The 20,775-nt window shown below is 38.3% G+C and overlaps 1 protein-coding gene across 1 annotated transcript in view; it reads left to right on the plus strand.

Moving 5' to 3' along the window:
• LOC141905293 (cholecystokinin receptor type A-like) overlaps positions 1-20,775 on the plus strand; it is a 41,220-nt gene that overhangs the window by 19,000 nt on the left and 1,445 nt on the right. The window contains exons 3-5 of the mRNA XM_074794124.1: positions 16,567-16,935; positions 17,384-17,890; positions 20,246-20,300. Coding sequence (XP_074650225.1) covers positions 16,567-16,935; positions 17,384-17,890; positions 20,246-20,300 — 931 coding nt within the window. The remainder of the gene's footprint in view (positions 1-16,566; positions 16,936-17,383; positions 17,891-20,245; positions 20,301-20,775) is intronic.

Consider the following 20,775-nt stretch of genomic DNA (forward strand, 5'->3'; position numbering starts at 1 on the left):
GTAATATCCTTAACCACGGCTAATCAAGTGAACGGAAGGAAGACTTTCTGGTGTTGATTCAACCGGAACTGGTCACTCGTCTAATTTGATTATACACTGCGGTGCAAATAATAATTCGGACTCGAGTTTGCATCATCCCGACACGATATTCTATTTGTATCATGTAAATATAAGGATAAACGAGACTCGATTATTTATACAAGGATCCACACTCGTTTATACTGTCTGGCTCTGGACGTCACAAAAGACAGTATCTTAATGCGGCAGGATATTGGCATGTGCTTCGCAAAAACGGCCAATAGCCATGCGCTAATTGAAATCTGATATATCGGGTTTGGTATAAATCGCGACAGGCGGTTAGAAACATCGTCAATCATGAGAAATACTTAAAAATCTAAAAAGAAATTCTACAATCGAGATCTATGAATGCGCGTATATTCTTCAATATGACAAATATCTAGGAATGTTTTAGCGATTTTTCTGAATCAGAAGTTAGGGAGAAAACATTAAATATCCTACCAATTTTGTTCTTTTTATTTCTGATTATTAAAAGGAGAAATAACGAATGATTGTCTCCTTGGGTTCATATAAATGACATAAATTGACGACATACTCTATGGTGGTCAATGGAGTCCGGTTTCTCGAGAGTCATTATGCACATCCAGTTTACAAGCCGCCATCAATCTTATTTATAGCCCATAAACACTTATCTGCTTACACCGGCACTAAATAACTTTGTAGCCCGGTAGCATTTCGCATTTCGGTTCAATATTCGCACCGTTGCGTCAAAACACATGTAACACTCAACGCCGTTTACTTAAAACGGCATGAAAATATTTTGCCGCTGCGATGATTCTATTGGTCAAAATGCAGTGACGTCATCTGGCATCTTATTGAATACGAATACTACAGGTACGACTTTTGTTGTTAAATCAGCGAGTCGACCGGCGCTGATATGACTATGTGTCCTTGCCTGAATAGCATGGTTTCAGTAGGACTTGAACCCGCAACCTCTCGATTTTGAGTCGAATACCGTATCCACTAAAGTCACAGCACAGAGTTTATCTATACTTCAACCATTTTCATGATACATGAAGGGAAAATATATAGAGTAAACATATATTAATATTTACAAAACAACACTTTAGCGATAAAATTTAAAGAATAAAATCATTACAAAATCATTAACAAAAAATACATTAACTACTTACAATAAATACTATTGGAGGGATCTAAGCCTGTTTCAATGAATTGAATGGTCAGAACTGATCGGCGCTATCTGTACCGCAGACGAAAACGAATATGTACATTTTTATGTCAGCTTGCTTCGTTTTGAAATGATTCAACGCAACCTAATTGCAGTTGAAGTCGGCTTTAATTACAAAAGACTCCCCTGAGAGCGGCCAGATTCGGTAAATGTTTTTAACGTAATTAGCTCAGGGATACGCGGCAGTTTTCTGAGAAGAGGAGGAATGTAACGTTTTTCGATTATTCAACCAAATCAGCTTCTATTGATGAAAACTTTTAAAGTTTTTTTGCATCGATTCAAAAAGCCTAAAATCGTGATACGAATCTGGATTGCCAGCAGGATTCACAAGAATTGAGTTACGTAATGTTGATGAAAGCACTTTGCGTGGGCGAGCGAAGTGTAGAATAACTCGCTTCACGTTCAAATTCGGAACTAGCTTTAAAAAAAAAACTAGAATTCATATCTAAATTGCCTTTCAAACGTCGTTGATCGCATATGAAATTTAGTTCGCAGATTGATATTTTTGAACGAATACTGCGTAACACAATATTACATAAACAATAGGTATCAATCTCGTTCGTCAAAGTGATCATTCGTTCCACAGTCTGCTGCCGATACCTAAACGAGTCCCGCGGCTCGACACACCTCGCTACACGTTGTATTTCATCCCCATTTTGCTACCGCGTTCGTTTATTCGGTGTTTCGTTCGGCTTATAATCCTGCAATTCTAGAGTCTTTTTGTTTCAGTAAATTGTTATCTTTACGGCAATCAACGCTGCCTATTTGGTGTCACAGTACACCTCGATATCTACTTATTGCAGCATTTCTGACGGCAGTTACTTCACTAATAGTATATTATTTGAGTCTCCAACGCGATGGGGCTTATTAATCATCATTGTTCAGTTCGATATTTTCTCCTGGGCGGTAGGTAATTGCTCTACCTGCAAGTATCCGGTGTTCTATAGAAGAAAAATGCATCTTAAAGAATCGTAATGGTATCAAATTCTATATCAAGCTTTTCACACCGACGCGCGAATAGATAACACCATACATACAAGTTTCATATTTCCTCTTCCCTGTTTATATTTTGAAATGGACTCAAAACTATTCAGAGTTGATCAGTAATTTGATATTTCTTAATTCCTGTTAATGAATATTCTGTTTTGACACGAGGTACCAATATCGGGTGATGTTATCACGTGCAAGTGATGATATCGAAATGAAAATCAAAGCCCATCATTTTCGTGTGCATTAATTCACGGATTGAATTCTCAACCCACGCACGCGTGACCCTTCAATCTAATTTACCGCGACTTTCTTCAGATGTACACCGTTCCCTAGATGACCGGGCTGGATACGTACGAAAGGTTCAGATATGGCTAATTATCAGCGCATAGAACATTTGTTTCCGCGGTCGATCGTGTTTAAAGCGCTTGTTTTATACCCGCACCGTGAACTGCTTTAATGACCAATTAACCGACCGACGGACATTTGTAATGTCGTAAACGTGACTGCGACTGAACTGTCGTTGTCAGGGTTTAACCCAGCGGGAAAACTACAAATAAACCTCATGATTGAGATGCATTGATCGACTAAACGGGTTCCCGTAGACACTATACGCGTCATTGCGTTTTGTATTACCATCCTTTCCGCTGTCTCTGCCGCCGCCACATCGTCTCGCTGCGTGTACCGCTCATCGAGCATCAGTACGTATGCGGACATTTTTCATAAAGGTATATCTTTTCAAAGGTTCCCTTTTGATAAAAGAACACGTAGCGAAATCTACCCAGAAAAATAATACCTACAAACAATTCTAATCCTTTTATAATCTGAAATATTCGCCAGACGTTTGAAGTTTGTATTCCCGCGATAAGGCAACAATTCCTCGACGCTGACGTATAGTATTCTACAAATGCTTCGATAAGTTACTGACATCGAGAGCGCACTTGAAAATGCGCTTAACCTTTAAGCCATCGTTCTTTCAAAATATATCTTAACTTTCAATTTAGCAAAAAAGATCTGGTGAATTACTATTGTATCTGTTAAGTCACGTAGTCTATAAGAGTTGTTCCTTTCGAATGTCCTTAAATTAATCAGACTGAAATTAGGTTTTTTCCATGTGGACATGGATATTTTTGTATTTTTCTATTCTCGTTTTGCTCAACTAGTCAGTACTTTCTGTAACGAAACAAAGACCTCAAAGAAATCAAGTATCCACATTCCTGACATTCCAACGTCCTTGTAGAAGGCCTTTCAGCATTTTGGTCGTTATAGAGAATCGAAATCGCTGGTTCCTTTTTGGAAATGGGGCTTATCATTGCAAAACTGAAACTGCCAAAATCAGAGGCTCATCAATCTCAATACGAGTTTCTCAATTTGTCGAAGGATTGATAATATTGAATAAACAAACGTCGCATATCTCCAAAGAGTTACAGAGCTCTTTCTCATCGATCGGTGAATTCTATGAAAAGAAAATATTCCGATGATGCTCGTATATATACTCGTCTATTGATCAAATATGGAACCTACTTCAAAGTTACTGCAAGCGCTTTCTACATCAAGTCAATTGCATGAAATGAATTAAAATCAATATTACGATAATGAGAAGCCGTATTTCAAATGCAAAATGTCTATAACTGTCTGTTTGTTCAAGAAATTGCCGAGGCAATGTCGTAGAGAGCCGTCCCTACGTCTCGAATACAGTTCGAAAAGGTTACACCCGGTTATAATCGGAGAGTTGATAGGTATTTGGAGTATCGCGTGTTACCGAGTCAAAGATGATGATTATCCTATCAGAATCTATGACAGGACGGAAATTATCCGAATCCCCACATGGGTCTGAAATAGGAAATCGTTTCGGTATGTTGTCTTCTGGTGAAGTCTTCTACAAATATTTCATTGATGCGAGCCAGTTTTTAACTGTGCGTCGAGTTCGATACTTATTCACCTAATGCCTTCTGATAATTATAGGGAATTATTCTATTTTACAGCTGTGGTATGCTATATTTACGAATGGTTTTTTCGGTCCGTGTGAAAGTGTCTTAATAAAACAGCTGGGAAACCACAGCTTATCTAATCTATATGAAACTCATGCAATCTTATTGAAATATTGATGAAAAGGTTCTGAACTGATATAACCCAGGAGATTGTACGTGTTCAAATACTTGCAACTTATTAGTTCATACATTTAACATATTTCCGTACAAGAAACTGCCCGAAGCGTACGAAAAGAATAACAGTTGTTCAAATTGATTTTGTCGGTTTGTCTTGTATGAATAATATGTAGAAAATCCCACAATAAATAAAGAGAAAAAGACGAAATGTTCGTCGTTTCGTCGTCATCATCAGGTTCAGTATGACTGATGATAGCTGAAACGTTGCTGCAATAAATATATAACAGAACATTTCGTCTTCTTCTCTGGACCAATCATGATATATTTCTACACTTTCAACTTGTTCTTTTGGCGTTCGCTATAAGAAACTTCGGCAGCAGTTCTGGTTGCAATTAGATCGGCTGTGTACAGGTAAGCAGAAGCAGAAAAATTCGGCCTGTCTTTTATTGGCTACCACATCGACCTGATAATTCTTAAGCCACAAATTCTTGAAATCCCTGCTATAGTTCGCTGAAGGATTTACTTATGTCGATGAACTTTCTAATCTGACGGGATCATACCGAGGAGCGCAAAGCCCGGAGGGACGCGTAAGATTAAAGTGGATGCTCTGTACTGTCAGAAACAGAAAATAATCCAACCTGGCAGTAAGAATTCCCGGTGAGCGCTGTTCATCTATTTGAATCATTAGAAAGATATCAGGCGACTCTAATCAAGGAAATTACATATCGAATTACGGCTAAGACGCGGAGATGTTTCAAACATCGCGAATCTAATGAAGTCCTGATACCATCTTCTTTCGCCATTTCGCTACCTTCCGGACTTGCCTGGTGAGCAGGAAATCAACGGTCGCCATATTGTAGAAAATTTAATTTCATATCATATGATAATCTGAGGCGTTTACCATCGAGCTGAATGTGCACTATATCACCCTAAAGCACTCGTTACATGGCTCAATCAGAGCCAATTGCTCGTAATCCATACAATTTTATTGTTATTGCGCCGAAGACATCAATTGAATTAAATCCTCTGGTAGAAATATATTGTCTCGACGACACACTGAGGCGTTTGTAGTTTCCGCGCAGACAGCTATACCAGTGCTTATCAATCGCAATAAAAATGGATAAATGCCGATTCCATCACTTTATCTATAGTCCCCACGCCTCCCCAGTTCGCCATATTTGCACGCGCCTTAACGTCGTGTTTATTGCCGTAAGTGGGTATTTACTAGCAATCATGGAGTCAGGAAATAGTGCGATAATCGCAGCCAGACTACGATCGACGCGCCAAGCGATCGAATCAGCCTCAGCTGGACACAGCACCGTTATTATTTACTTCTGCAATAAGCTTTCACTTCGTCTTGCCAGAAGTTAATCAGAAACCTGACTGCCATACCGTTGATGCACGCATTACGGCGTCTCCCACTGGATCGAGCACTCGAGTTTATACCTCAGCGACGCGTCGTCGTCACGGCGTAATCATACTGCAACATTGATTCTCGTCGTTCGTAAAACCTTGAAGCAGTAACGCCACAACCCGCTAGGTCGGTGATATTGCCAGTCACGAAAATATAAAAGCCGATTTTCTTAGTCTTGATTCAATTAGCTGAGGTCTCTACATCCCAGGAATACTAATAATAAGACAATTAACAAACATATTCGTCTTCCATATACTATTGTTATTTCTTTATCACTGATTGTATCCGCGAGGTGAGTTAGCGTGGAGAGAATGTAGGCGATGAGAAAAAAAGGCTGCAGCTTTCACCGTCGAAGATTACTTATGACCATGTTTTGAAAGCTGATCAAGACCATAATAACATATGATGAATGAGATTATAGTTGAAATCGATTATTGCCGAAGCGATTCGTGTTAATGATCACGTTTATTATAGACTACGATCTTCGTAAGTCGAAACGAAACAAGCTTAAAATGCGTCCAGGATGATTCGGCCGGTAAGTCCTGAGTCGCATGAACATATCTGAAAAGCCAACAGGCTCTGTCTGTATCGAGAGTGACGTTCGGTTCTATTACCCAAATCGTGTTTCTACATGTAAATTAATTGTATTAGCGCGCCAATAAACGGAACACTCCGAAGATATGACGAACTGATACGGTGGCCTGTTCTATGATTCGATATCTGCGGTGATGTAAAAAAAAAAGCGATACCGCGGTACGAACGAGCTGTAACTGGAAATTGCATTAAGCTCGTACAGCCAAGTATTGTCAGCATCATTTGTTTAAATCTAAATCGAATGCGACTTCGCATTCGTATTTTCATCAATTCGTGTCGTTTTTATTTTGATCGTTGCCCGATGTAAAATTGAATTAATTCAATCGCGCAATGATGAATATGCCATTCCGACGTCGTAGACGCCGCAAATGAGCATCGACCTTTCAATAGGCTAAAACTACAGAACTGCTTCATACGTAGAATTAGTTATTGAGCGGGATGACATTTAATGATAATTTAGTCCTGTGTTAAAAAACCAGATGAGAAACAAGGAAACGCGCAATCAACGATATTTCGATCTCGGAAAATTTTTTATCCGAAATCATCTTGCTCGTTTCTCGTAAACGCACACGACACAGAAAATCGCTGGGTAACATGTTTTTCTGTCTTCTGTTTCCGTATTTTCCTGCGTGTTCGTTGACTTTAGGCCCTACTTTACAAGTGAGCCCGAATTCTCCAACAGAGAAAGATGCTACCCGCAGACCTTTCAACGGAGAAATATTTATAAAACATCTTTTCAAGTTCGTTTTGAAATGAATGTAGCCTATCCTTTGTTAGATTTCCATAGTTGGATATCAAAAAGTGTCTCTGCTTAAGAATGCCGGCGAAAAAAACAGGCGAATACCTTTAGAAATATAGCATTCTTTTTCATACATTCAGCAGATTTTTACCTTTCGATTAATCCAATTCCGATTCTCACAATAAAGAACGAAAGCCTTTTTGCTGAGATGAAGTATTAGGGGATTATGTATTTTCGGCGATAGGTTTTTTGTGCATTTGTGGTGCCGAACAATGATCGGATTACACGCGGAAATTGGAGATGATTTCACGCTAGTTGCTGCTGCGTCTATCAAAAGACTCAACACTATCGGTGTTCCTTCAACTCATAAATGTCCATTTCAGATTAAAAGACTGGACCTGGTGCATCGCAGCAATGAAACGTGGGCCGAACATTTTATCTTCTCGCTACCGGTTTCTTATTCGCTTTTGATGGTATTTACAGGAATACGGACGGTGTTACAGCAGTATCTTTGCAAGTTGTTAATGGAAACAAAATCCCCAGTAATATCCTGGTAGACCTATGATAAATGACTTTTCATCAATCGCCAGAATGGGCAACGATTACGTTCATTTTATTTACATTGAGGACCTGATTCGCTACTAGTTGTCCGCAGTTAGTCACAGTGACAAGCGATGTATTTGTACAATTCTGCGCTTTTCCTGCCATGAAGGACTACATAGATGTTCAGTAAACAAACAGGAAGGTTCGGTCGACCCAATAACTCATCGACTGCATAGATATAGAAGTCGTTAACCAATTATGAAAGTTTCTTTTTATTGAGAATGATGAACCTCGATAATTTTGTCAAATTTGCTATAAGCGTCTTCAGAATTTGTTTTATCGCATTTTCTCAAACAGTACAAACTACGATGAACTAATGATAAAATCGAAATTATTCATTTATCTCGGAAACTCCGTTATGCCTATTTTGAATGACGACTTTTGAATGTTCAAATGCGAAATAACTTTCTAGAATTATTTTCTTATTCTGTACGTATCTACATACCATTCAAAAACAAACACCTGCAGAAGCAATGTAACCTTCATTAGGTTGCCATGTGACTAAATGGAAATATTATCACGTCATGACCGAAGGCTACGACCGAGATAAACTAATAACCCCCGAGAAACTATTATGATGAAAACTACGTCAGTAATTCCAGAGATCTGGCACAAAATGCGGTCACGAACAGGTGGGCGGAAATAATCTATTGACAGAATTCAGACGTCGTTCTGTCCCGATGTTCCTGGGCAGTAGCTGAACTGCACCAAATCATATGATACGCCACCAATCCCACGAAGTTTGATTAAGTCTAGACAATGATATCATTAAGAAAAACTTCAAGCATAGAATGTACTGTGCCTAATACTAAAAAACAAGACGGGGTATTTTTACGGCGAGAAAAATCTAATTAGTCGTGGATGAAGTTTTGAATGAGTCCGAAAAAATGGCAATCAGTCCGGTAATGTTACAGTGTAAGGAGAATCCGAATCCTTGAAGAGAATTTGAGAACCTAGGCCCGTTGATTAATAACGTAAATAGGAATTCGCTGTTTAATTATGTGGAAAGGAGGAATCAGGATCTGCATCATAAAACTCGGCCGTAGATCATGTGATCGACGCATTTTTAGCGTGACTGTAAACTACGACGATGTAGCGTGACTCGAAATAACGTAATTTGAGTCCTGTCGTATATTATTCGATAACGATTCGAATGGACTCAGCATGCGTGTACTCATTTCGGTAATCTTTATCTTCTATACCTCACTGTCAACGTACAATTTGACGCCATATAAGTCCCCGTAAGAAAGAGCTTAGCTGCACTGCGTCAACTCGTTAGCGTCAAAGAATAATTTTCCAAATTGATACTTGATCTTTCTGGGTAGGTAAACTTTAAAACACGTATACCGAAAGATTCTTATCGCGTTGAAACACGAGTATGGTATATCAGATTGGTTTAAGATTATGCGTAGTGTTTCACCTTCTTTTTCTTAAGTGCCACTTACAGGCTTCAAAGTCGGGTAGAAATGAGTCGCTAGAAGCAATATTACATATAACATCTTTCCAATCTGTATATCAATCTGGCGCGCGAGGAAATTGGATATTTTGAGATTTTTTCTTTTAAAGCGCGTTCAAATCTACATTCATACTTCAAGTGCGCACTCGGCAAAAGTCGTTGCCGTGATCATTATCATCACCACTAAAGGCAATTATCAATCGCGACGACGTTAAAGTTAAAGACGACTTCTCGCGAGCATAACGACTGAAGAGGCTTCTCTCGGTTATTTTCTGCCAGTTCATAAAATTTCTAACGGCTTCAGAGAAAAGAACGAAGAAGGAATATCGACGACGATGAAAAATAGATCTACGAAATAAATAGGATAAATTTGGCGACAATTTTTCATAGTTTTCTTAATCAATAATAATTGTAATGTAATAATGTTAATGCAGATAATTCGAAAATTATTTTATCTGTAGCTTATAAGCGAGAAGATGTTGACTTTTTAACGCATTTTTGGATGTGTTCAAATGCACTCCTATCCTAGTCTGATATGACGAATATAGAAGTCGTTTGATTTCACAAATCTCCGAAATATATATCATACAGGACGAGCCATGCATACCGGCTCATCACCTCTAGTCTGTAAGCTGCGCGTGCGGTATATTTCGATCATTAATTCGGATATTTTACTTATGAATAAGAAAAAATGTCTGGTGTCTGAATGTCTGATCCTTCACGGCTTGTTTTGGATTTAGATATTCATGAATTCAATATCTATTCATCCATTATATAGATCATTGCATAAGATTCGATCGTCAAAAGCTTAAATAGATTTTGCTCGGATTTCGAGCGTCAGAAAAAATATCCGATTGTAAATGAATGATTTGATTCAAATTGAAATCGCGCAGTGATATCGATAGAGATCGTGTGCAAGCGAGACTTTAACTTTCCGGTTTCAATATTTCAACACGGATGCTTTATCCAGAAAGTAACACAATCTATAGCGAGCGGGTTCGAATTATAATCGCTTTAAATATTGATTCATTAATTTGTTCGGCAACAGAACGAAATGACATGCGCTGAGCTTTTTAACCGCTTCGGGTTGTCGGATGTGATTTAACGTTTTTGACACGTTTAAACCACCTGACAACGAATATGCAGTGGGAAATACGTCATCAATGAAATTGTCACTTCTAATTAAATATAATCGAAACTCTAACTGTGAACAAATTCAAAAACCATCAAAAATTGCTTCGCGTCATTTTTAATGTTCGATTTGTTTCTCATCTTAGATTTGTGAGTTTTTAATTACCCACGTCCGATTGCGGTTATTCAACTACTGTAATTACTTGTAATACGCGCTACTGTTAATTACGATGCGTAGGTTATATATTCCCATGTGGAGGACCCTCTCATTTTCCCTGAACGAGATTCCTCTCTGGTGATCTATTGGGAACGTGTTTCGCTAGGTATAGAAATAGCAATAAACTCCTATTCACCTCCCGGCTGGACTATACCATTAATTCGCAATGGCCGTAAAACGAACTATCGCTTCAGATCAAGTTTCTTATCGTTTGATGATGGAGCTAAAAGGCGTCAGTGAATGGAGCTGAGTTGTGGTAATGTCACGAGCTTGCATTTCAGCTAATACCCATTCAATAAATTCGCCGACCCTGCAACTGTTATCTAACGAGAAAAAACCGACTGGTGACTATTCAGATTGGACTATTCGTCGACACGTTTTTCATATTGCGCCGCTAATAAAATGTCCAATATACGACCGCTGAATCCTCTTATCGAAGAAGAATTTACTAAGCCAGGCTGATGTTTATTACTGAGTTGTGCTGTTTTCTTGTTGTCCTCCGGTTATCGAAATTGTCACAGGGGAAGTCGACATTGTCGTATCATTAGATAATGATAATACTGAGATTTTTTATCCATCAAGCGAGTCATGGTCAGAAGACAGTCAATGTATATCTATGTTCTATCAACCAATGTGCTGACACTCATTTCATTTTCTCATCTACATCATTAATGATGAAAAGATCATGAAAGTTTAAATATTCCCTGTTTGGTTTGTCAGTTATACTTCTATCGGTTATATTAGGTAAATGCACGGACGTCTGGTCGACGAAATGACAGTCAAACTTGACTGCTAACTTCGGTTAGCTGCTTGCGCTTGACGTCCAAGATGACGCGCTGTGACATCAGGTGTATACCTTTCCATACGATCCGTAAATCAAAGTGCGTTGGAATTTGCAAAGTGCGCTGTGAATTTGAGTTGGAAATGCCTCCCTGAAACAAAGAGCGAAGATCCATATCGAAAGTGGATCTGTGTAATAGATACACCCTTTAAAAAACTGAAGCAATATTCATGTCGAACATGAATCAATCCCCGCCTCGTTCAACTAAACCCTGTAATAAATCATAAACATGCTGCATTCAAAGACTGCCGTAATCTGGTATGTTTTATTAACTTCAAACAGATCCTTTGTGACATTTTGTTAGCTTTCAGCAATTCAATCTCTCCAGCGCCGGCGCCGCTGTTTACGCACCAATCAAACCGTGTCTTTTCAAGGACGGACGCATTACGTCATTAGGGAAACTTTTTCGCGCACGAATCTGTCCGTAAGGTAAACATCGAAATAATCGACGAGATCCCGCGAGAGTAGATTTTCATCTGCAGATAGCTTTCTTGAATGTGAATGAATGCTGAGAAAAACGCACACCCTCATATGGAAAATTAAAACCGAAATAGATGACACAGAAGACTGACGCAATATTGAAGTTGATATCAGAAAAATTCTGCAGTCAATGTATGGGAAAATCAACCGAAAGGTCTATTATTATTTATATGTATAAGTGTATATTTATGTTGATGATGGTAAATTGAAGAAGATTTGTCTAGGGATAACATACACCAGGCCCTATTAACATGTTTCACCATTCTTTCAATTTGCTTATTGAAGACGATACCTCGAGGTAATTCAGATCTCGAAAAAAGATATATTCCCTATTATTTATTCGATTGATTGATTAATTTGATTTGATTTGATTTTGGCCGTGTCGGATCCGACTTGTGTGAATAATTTTCCTGACGATTGGGGTTGCATTTTGTTTGCTGCTTGAGAACATAGAAATTTGTTGGAAAAATTTAAAAAAGACCATTGTCCATTTGTACATGTTCCGTGGTCGATTTATCAAGTTCCAGACAAACAAACATAAGTACTCGCACCACTATTCCGTGAATCTATTGGAATTGTAGATTAACGACGTTCGTCTGATCACGATAGTGAACGGCCATATTGTCTTCCAACATGGAAGTCATTTGTCTTCGTTAATGATTCTCAGCCAGCATTCTTTAGTTAAGGTTTTTGGTTTACCACCTCATAGAAAGGAGATTCATTTCCTTCTTCATTTGCAAATCTTAATTTACTTCTTTTCCAGTCGCTTCTTAATTCGGCGGAGTTTTCGATCGATTGTCTTTGAACCACTTATACCTTGGGAAGAGTAAAATGAGCAGTTGACTGTATAATCAAAAAGGTTAAACGAATATTCGCAGCCAGCAATAGACTTTACTCAGGATCTTTTAGACCATAATTATAAGGCTGTGAACAACTACAAATGAAGAAATCTTTACTCAATTCAAGCTCAAGTGTCCAAAACCGCTTCGTGATTTCTTTTTTCATTATGGATTCGGTAATGAATTTTCTACCAGTGAAAAAACAACGGGTAAAAGCGCATTACCGCCAATTGTGGTAATTAGTTTCACCACCTGCAACATTTCTTGTTGAGAGAGCCATTGTATCATAGCGAGGCGGTATAAAGCCAGTGCGCACTCCCGGCTCATAAACTGCGTTTAGAGCCATTCGTAATAATCTGATGCGACTAAACCAATACAAGATCTCTGAAAAAAAATCTTCTTAATGAAAAGAAATATACCGGGGTACAATTCTTTGAATTATTAGGTTAGTACATGATAAATTATCTTCGGAAAGGAGAAGAATGCTGATATCTCCTACGAAACATGATGATAACAATAAATTCTGAAAAATGAAATTGATAAAATGATTTGAAATAAGCTTTACCATTTCCATTCAAATTTGTCTAACGACAAGAAATATACAACAGCGGTTCATTGATGCAGGCCGACTATGTTCATAGCTGGGGAAAGCCAAAAAGCACATTTCGCATCATAGAACATACGACTCGAGTATATTAACTTGGATATCATTACTCTAACGACAACGGCCCTGACCCCGATGTCAACAAATTCGCCCGAAACCGAGCTCAAGATTTTCCTCCGTGGTGTATATCATGTTCTTATCCTATCGCTTATCATCGAAGCTCGGTTGAATTGAACCTTAACGAGAACACGACGAGGGCACTTTATTCGTCGGCTAGAAATCTCATCGATAAGCGTCTAATTAATTCTCAGGCGCACTTGTTAAGTCGACGAGTGAAAGCGTATCAGGGTGCAGAGTTAAATCAATGGAAAATGAAGGGCGGTTATCTGAAAACAAGAATTTAACGACGAAACGTGCGCAATCGTAGTAGAAACACACGTCGTCTGATGATCTGCAGTGTACAATCTTAATTGGATATAACTCCCCTCAATTATTCGAGACACCCGAAATCTTGAAATAAACAACCCGTATAATCAATAATCATTAGTTCAATCAAGTCACTGCCGTTTCTAGGAAAACGATGGTCAAAACAAAACTTTCTTCGACAATCCTTTCTCGAATTTTGTTTTGAGATACGTGTCTATACACCGATAAATCTGTGTAAGAATAAGAGCGACTGGAGATCATTTTACCACGTCAGGCCAGAAGCTCATAAGATTATAATTAGCGCCGCTGACGATAGCTGAAAAATAATCCACAGTATTTGAAATTTCTAACTTATTGCCTATAATTAGAACTATAAAGCAGTCAACGTACGGATCCTTAGCGGTTAACTGGCTAAAATTGATATAACAGTGGATGATTTGGATTAACATTTATGACACAGTCTGAACTGGCAGGTCCGTGTTATCATAAGATTGCATCCACGTAGTTAGATATTTTGGAACTATCATTCGTATCCGTCTGATGCACCGAAAAGAAAAAAATGAATTTAAAATGAAAATCAATGCTGGCAGCATTAGATCTTCGTCGCCTCGGGAAGATGTTACCGATTAGTCGTAACAAACTGATATTGACGCGCCGTTAAAACTGAAGCTGACAAGAACAAGAACATTTACGAGTGAAGTTCATAGTCAATATAGCGACTACTCGGAGCCGTGTTGGATTACTTCATACGACACGACATGTGATACATTTAGCGTCAGGTAAACTATAAAAAAAAAGTTACAAAATTCACGAAGAGCAAGAAGATAATGTAATTCTCAACGGTACAAGTTTTTTTAACATTTGACTTATCGGAAGCTTTTGCCAGGCGTCGATCGATCATATATTCCGCATATTGACCGACAGCCGGAAGTCGATAATCTAGACAAATCGGCATCAATTCAATGTGACGTCATGGAACGTCTTTCAAAGTTGTCTTTTAGGCGTCAATAGCGCGTACAAGCATTGATGTCCAGCTAAATCCCTGTGCTGTCATCCGCACCTATCATTTCGGCTGGTAATTAACGATCGCCCGACGCATGTGGCTGTATGAACGAAACTCGAATTGACCTCGTCCCTTTATCACATTCGTGATGGAGGTTGCGATGCGCGAATATGGCACTTGTGCTTTTTTAGGATCCACAGCGAGTCTCACAAGTACGGAAAGTGCTTACTTACGAAAGAAAAATTAGCATTAAAAACTTCCTAAATACTTCAAAAAGCTTACTTTTGACTTCGGGTATATCCCGAATTATTTTTTGGACATGACTCTGGGCTTCGACGATGTATTTTGCGGACTTCATTACTAAAAAAGTGTCCTCTTGCCTTACAAAAGTGCCCTAGAAGTGCTTCATTTTGCCTCAGTCTTACTGCATGTACAAAGAACCCTGCTTTTGTCAGTTGACGTATTTGACATTGCATTTGCCTCTATTGACATTTGTTCTAAGAAATGCCATGTCAATTCATCTACATGGTTTTTGTCATAATACTAGAAAACGTACTGTAAACAATAATTGTCCATATCCTAATTCGGAATATCCTTTCCTGGAAAGCCGATCGGGAATTCGATTGATCGTGAAATGATGTTTCGTGACGCGAACCTGATCGGCGACGATTTGGTGTATAGGTGAACTGTCACTCAAACAGTATTAGATCCGATGATCGAACGATGTTTAAGCTCTGGCGAACGAATCCTTACTCGTCCTGAATAACATCTGCATTTTTGTGCGTTTCGTGTAGGATCCCGTGAAGCCTTGATTCCACGTTCGCTTGCCAAATGTGAACGTATAAATCTATTAGCGTTTCAATAAATCCTCGGCTTAGACGTGTACTGCATACTAGTCGGTGTGAATTAAAACGTCGCCAGTTCTGGGGTGAATATTTTTGTCCCATTCCACGTTCTTAAATCCTATGGCAAGATATTTCATTCTTAATATCCCATATAGATATACGCGTTATTTTCGTACTAATTCTAATGAGTTAACGAACTAATAATTACAAGTCGATTCACCTTCATCTATCGATATATCAGGATTCAATAATATTCTAAAAGCGAGAGAGGAGTATAAAGATTGATGGGGTGTAGTGAGAAATAAAAACTCATTGTACAACGCCAACGTCGTGTATCTACGGAAATGGGGTTTCGGGCTTCTATGATATCCTGTCAACAATCTTATTAACTTGGCTTGCAGCGTAATGTGTTCTCAATAAGCTTCCGTCTACTGTCGACATCGGCAACGACGATCACAGATAGTTGGACGTCAATACGTTTCCGCAACAACGTTTTCTAGTTGCCGGTACACGGTGTTCATTAGGGCCTGCCTCGGGGTTCGAACAGTCGCGCCAGCTTTTTACGCGTCGAAGCTATTCGAGTAATTGTCTTTACCTGTAATGAGAGGTGGAGAATTCGTTAATTTTTCTAGAAAAAAAGTTCAAGCGGACTTCTTTTCTTGTGAACATGATTTAAATGTGGCGTGTTTCGCCGATTAAATGCAGCCCTGATGCAGTGTTTTGTGTCAGGATTTTAGCGATATTCTAAAAGCGAGGGGGTGATGTGTGAGTGTGTAATTATCGACTTTGCCCAGAATATCAAATCGCTAATAGACACCCGCGAATAATTCCTTAATGGACGCTAACCAGTCGCATTAGAGTATCAACCCACTTGAAATCTGTAGAATTGTTAAATATGAAATTTAACCAACCCACCCAACTGCAATTTGAATTAAGTTCCTATAAACAACATGAACAATTGGTATTTAATGTTATTCTTATATATAGTTGTACTTTTTGTATCTATTTACAGCTGTTTCTGTTGGTGTGAATGTCATTACGCTAGTCGCAATCTCACTGGAGCGTTATTTTGCCATCTGTCAGCCTTTGAGAAGCAGAAGATGGCAGACACTGTCGCATTCGTATAAAATCATCGTCGCCAGTTGGATCTCGTCTGGTTTGTGTATGATACCGATAGTTATACACACTCGACTCATCGAACTAACAAACGGCAGTCACAAATGTCGTGAAGTGTGGACCGACTCCGTTTTCGAGATGTTCTTCAGTGTATTTTTGATTCTGGTCCTACTATTGATTCCGTGTCTGGTGATGTTTCTCGCTTATTGCATGATATCCTGGACGCTGTGGAAAGGGATCCGTATGGACATGAAATCGCAAGCCGGTACGTCATTTAGCGTTACCCTATATGTTTCGAATAATTCACAAAAATATGACCTTAACCATATCAGACGAAATCAGCCATCCATATTTAGTAATATATGTCAGTTTCATAGATTTGGAGGTCATTAAAAAAGATCGTATTCAGGGCTGGGTTTCATAGATGTGGAAGAAAAATAGTCCCTGGGAACATTTTGAAATTTGACAGTTATAACCATGGTTTCTCATTGTTACTATGGTGGTTGTCACCCAAATTGTGGATTTACCCCTAGGGATTACTTTGAAACCAGTCTATGAAACCGGGCCCTGGAATTCAAAATTTGTCGGAGTATCTTTGCAAGATTCTCTCGAAGATTAAAGAAGTTTGAAGATTAAGAAGAAATTAAGAAGTTAAATATAAGTCTCATATTGCAAATGAAGAAGTCGTGAGTAAGAAATCAGTAATCTTTCAGAAGCAGCGGAAGCGAAGAACATGAACAGCAATTACCAAGACGAGGAATACGAGATGACTGTGGATGAAGAAGATGAATACAGTCCTAGTAAAAACACGCTGATGACCAATGGTCGCATGACCAGACGACAGAAATCTCGTTCCAATATGCCAACTGTCAGATGCACCCAAAGTGAAAAAACTCTGGCTGCAAAGAAACGAGTTATAAAAATGTTGTTCGCCGTAGTCTTAGAATTTTTCATATGTTGGACCCCTCTTTATGTAATGAACTCGTGGGAACTATTCGACTATAAGACCGCCCATGAGCACATTAGCCCCACCGGTAAAAACTTCGTGAATTTGCTATCGTACGTCTCAACCTGTTGTAATCCTATCACTTACTGTTTCATGAACAAAAAGTTCCGTCAAGGATTCATTGCCGCGTTCAGGTGTTGCAGTCGTCGACGATCGGGCGTGTCACGGAAAACCAGCGACTACTCGTATAGCCAAACGAACAACTCTCGCACAGGTAAACACGTCAAACTTATCCTTACCAGAAACGGTGCGCATGCGCATGTGTAGCACGCATTTGACAATGACAATGACCTTGCTTTTTTACATCACGCAGGACGTGATTCTGAGTTCCAGCTGAGATAAATATAGATCAAAATGAAGGACATTGCAGTTTTCAGTGTTTGTGTAATAGTTGATAGGCGAAGTACTAATATGAATATGTATACGTATATATAACTACTTATCTCGCACTTGCATGGATTAGAAATATTGCACATTTTTCTGAATCTAGGTATATATATGTATATATACGTCTAAAATCAAAGAAATATTGTGAAACAAAAGCGTATCGAAATTGTCGTATATTGTCTTCCAGTTTTGCTATATGTACCACATTATGTAGACGTTACGAAAAAAAGTATGTCTCGATTTTCATGAATACGAAGAGAATACCGACGAATATCCGATATATTTTAAACAAAAAGAAAAGCATGCTAGATTTCTACATTCATACATAGGAAATTCATTATCAAATTCGTTCATAACATCTCCATGAGTTATTCGACAAGAAATGAAGAAAAAAATATTATGAATTTTTTTCTATAAACGATGAAGATATACAAATATATACACGCAGTTAAATGTCAGTAGGCCTGCTCCCCAAAATTCTATCCAATCGATGAGATTTTACATGAATCTTAACAAGTCCCATATCATTGTCGTTAGTGTAGTTTTTATAACAATTTACCTAAGATTACTATGATTCCTAAGTATTTTGGGGAATTACTAATCAAATCAGGAAGGATGTGTTGACTAAATCTCGCATTAACTTCAATACGAGCTGAAAACCTTTATCATCGAGAAAGAATAATGACATATCATTAACGGGAATATTATACACTATACGGTTTCTCAATACTCAGACACGCTTATTCCATCTTCTGATTTTGTCGTCTCGTGGCAGTGTTTTAAGCTTTCATGAAGTATCCCCGTCTGTTTAATTGCCTCTATTCGGTTCGGTTTCTGCAGCCAATTTCTAAATACCTAAGCTGAATTCAATTATGCGAACACCGCTGAGCCCCACGGAACTCGGCGAATATGTACGAAACGTGTGTAGTTGAACATCTTGTGTTGATTAAATCATTAACAACCTGCCCAAAACGGTCACGTAAACCACGCCGCATGCAAACAACATGGCGACGACGACTGGTGGTAATGCCAGTGACAGGGGTAGTATATACATACTCAACTGATGGGAGATCAATGGGGTACTGTCACGATTACGCAAATCTCATGTAACATAAAGTTTCAACGAGATGCCAATTCCTGGGGGTGACTACCTGCGGGTGAACCTTTTTATCATTTCAGTGTTTTTATATGTGCGAACAAGCAACAATGTTTTCGCCTTAAAAGCTAAAATTTATTGCCAAGAATATTTGAATATAAACTTCCAAAATAATTGATCGGTTTCAATTGTAACTCGATTCCTCTTCTTTTCAATAAGAAAACGTAGCTGATTACGTGTAAATGACATCACAGAAAGAATCGCCTTTCATAACAAATTTATTCGATCATTTTAACCTCGTTAAACCAATAAATTAATACAATTCAATATCACAAAAAAATGTAACTGACGGAATTCATAAAAAGTAGCGATTTTAATGGACGAATCTGAAAGAAATCCGCATAATAAGACTTGTTGTGTATCAATAGTATCCATAGATTCGAATAAAACTCGCAGATAACCGAAAAATATGAACTAAAATTAAGTACATGATTATATTAAAAGTATTTCTATTAAAGCAAAGATATATATTATGGATGATTGATAACGATAGAGTGGCTGTGATCTACCCTATCATTAATGTTAACATATTTATCATTATTACATAATGTTAAGCTGTCAATAAATTTTTTCGAATTGAATAAGTTAAATAAATCGATGTTTTAAAAAAAATACCAAAGTCTTTCTTCTAAAGTTTTGAGCATCTTCAGCTCCTCAAAGATTTCCCGCGTTTATGTTTTAACAGTTGAATGGCAGCACCGTCTGGTCTAAAAAAAAAAATCGGCGGGTTTTACATACAGAAAGGCTCCACGCGGATAAGCTTATTTTTCTCGCACAATCCACGTCAAAAGCATAACGGCTCGATCCATTTGACTAATACAGTCAATTCCAAAAAAATCTTATCTCAAAGCTATGTTCAAGCCATTAATTTCATAATTATCAGATCATAGGTACCCGAGTGACTACGATCCCAAACCCACATTTTCTTTTTTGATTAATGTCGTCGTTTTCATTAATTTATAGCTTTGTATGCTTACTGTGATTTTTTTCTCTCTCTCTCTCTTTCCTCAAAACTCCTGGTCACAGCTGGCAAACTTCTTACACGGATGCATCGAGTTTTAAGGGAATTCTTTGCCAACAGGTATAATATGTTTTACCTCGAAACATAAGCAGGAATGTTGCTTTTGTTGTGCTGAAAATCCCCCCCCCCCAGCAGCTGACTGTTCACCCTATTACAACCCTCCTGTCTTTAATCGCCCGACGGTTGTCTATTCCATTCTTGGTCGGTATTTGTGAGTACCGGACTATCTTTGATTTCAATAAAACTACAAATTAATAAATGGATATATTTTCGATCTCTACCTTATCATCATGAATTTGTGCTGTCATTGCCCGGAAAACCTTTCATGTCGTGTTCGTGTTCTCTAATGCTTAGTCGCGCAATCTTTTTATAACCAGTTTATACACGTAGCCTGCTTGTATATACATATTTACATCATTTGAGTGCAATAGAAATCGCAACTACATCACAATTAAGTATTTTCACCGATTTTTATTAAACTTTTTCAGCACCTTGATAACAACTTATTCACTCGTACGTTTATTAAAACATATCT

This window comes from Tubulanus polymorphus, chromosome 5 (assembly GCF_964204645.1).
Source record: "Tubulanus polymorphus chromosome 5, tnTubPoly1.2, whole genome shotgun sequence".
NCBI classification, from domain to species: domain Eukaryota; kingdom Metazoa; phylum Nemertea; class Palaeonemertea; order Tubulaniformes; family Tubulanidae; genus Tubulanus; species Tubulanus polymorphus.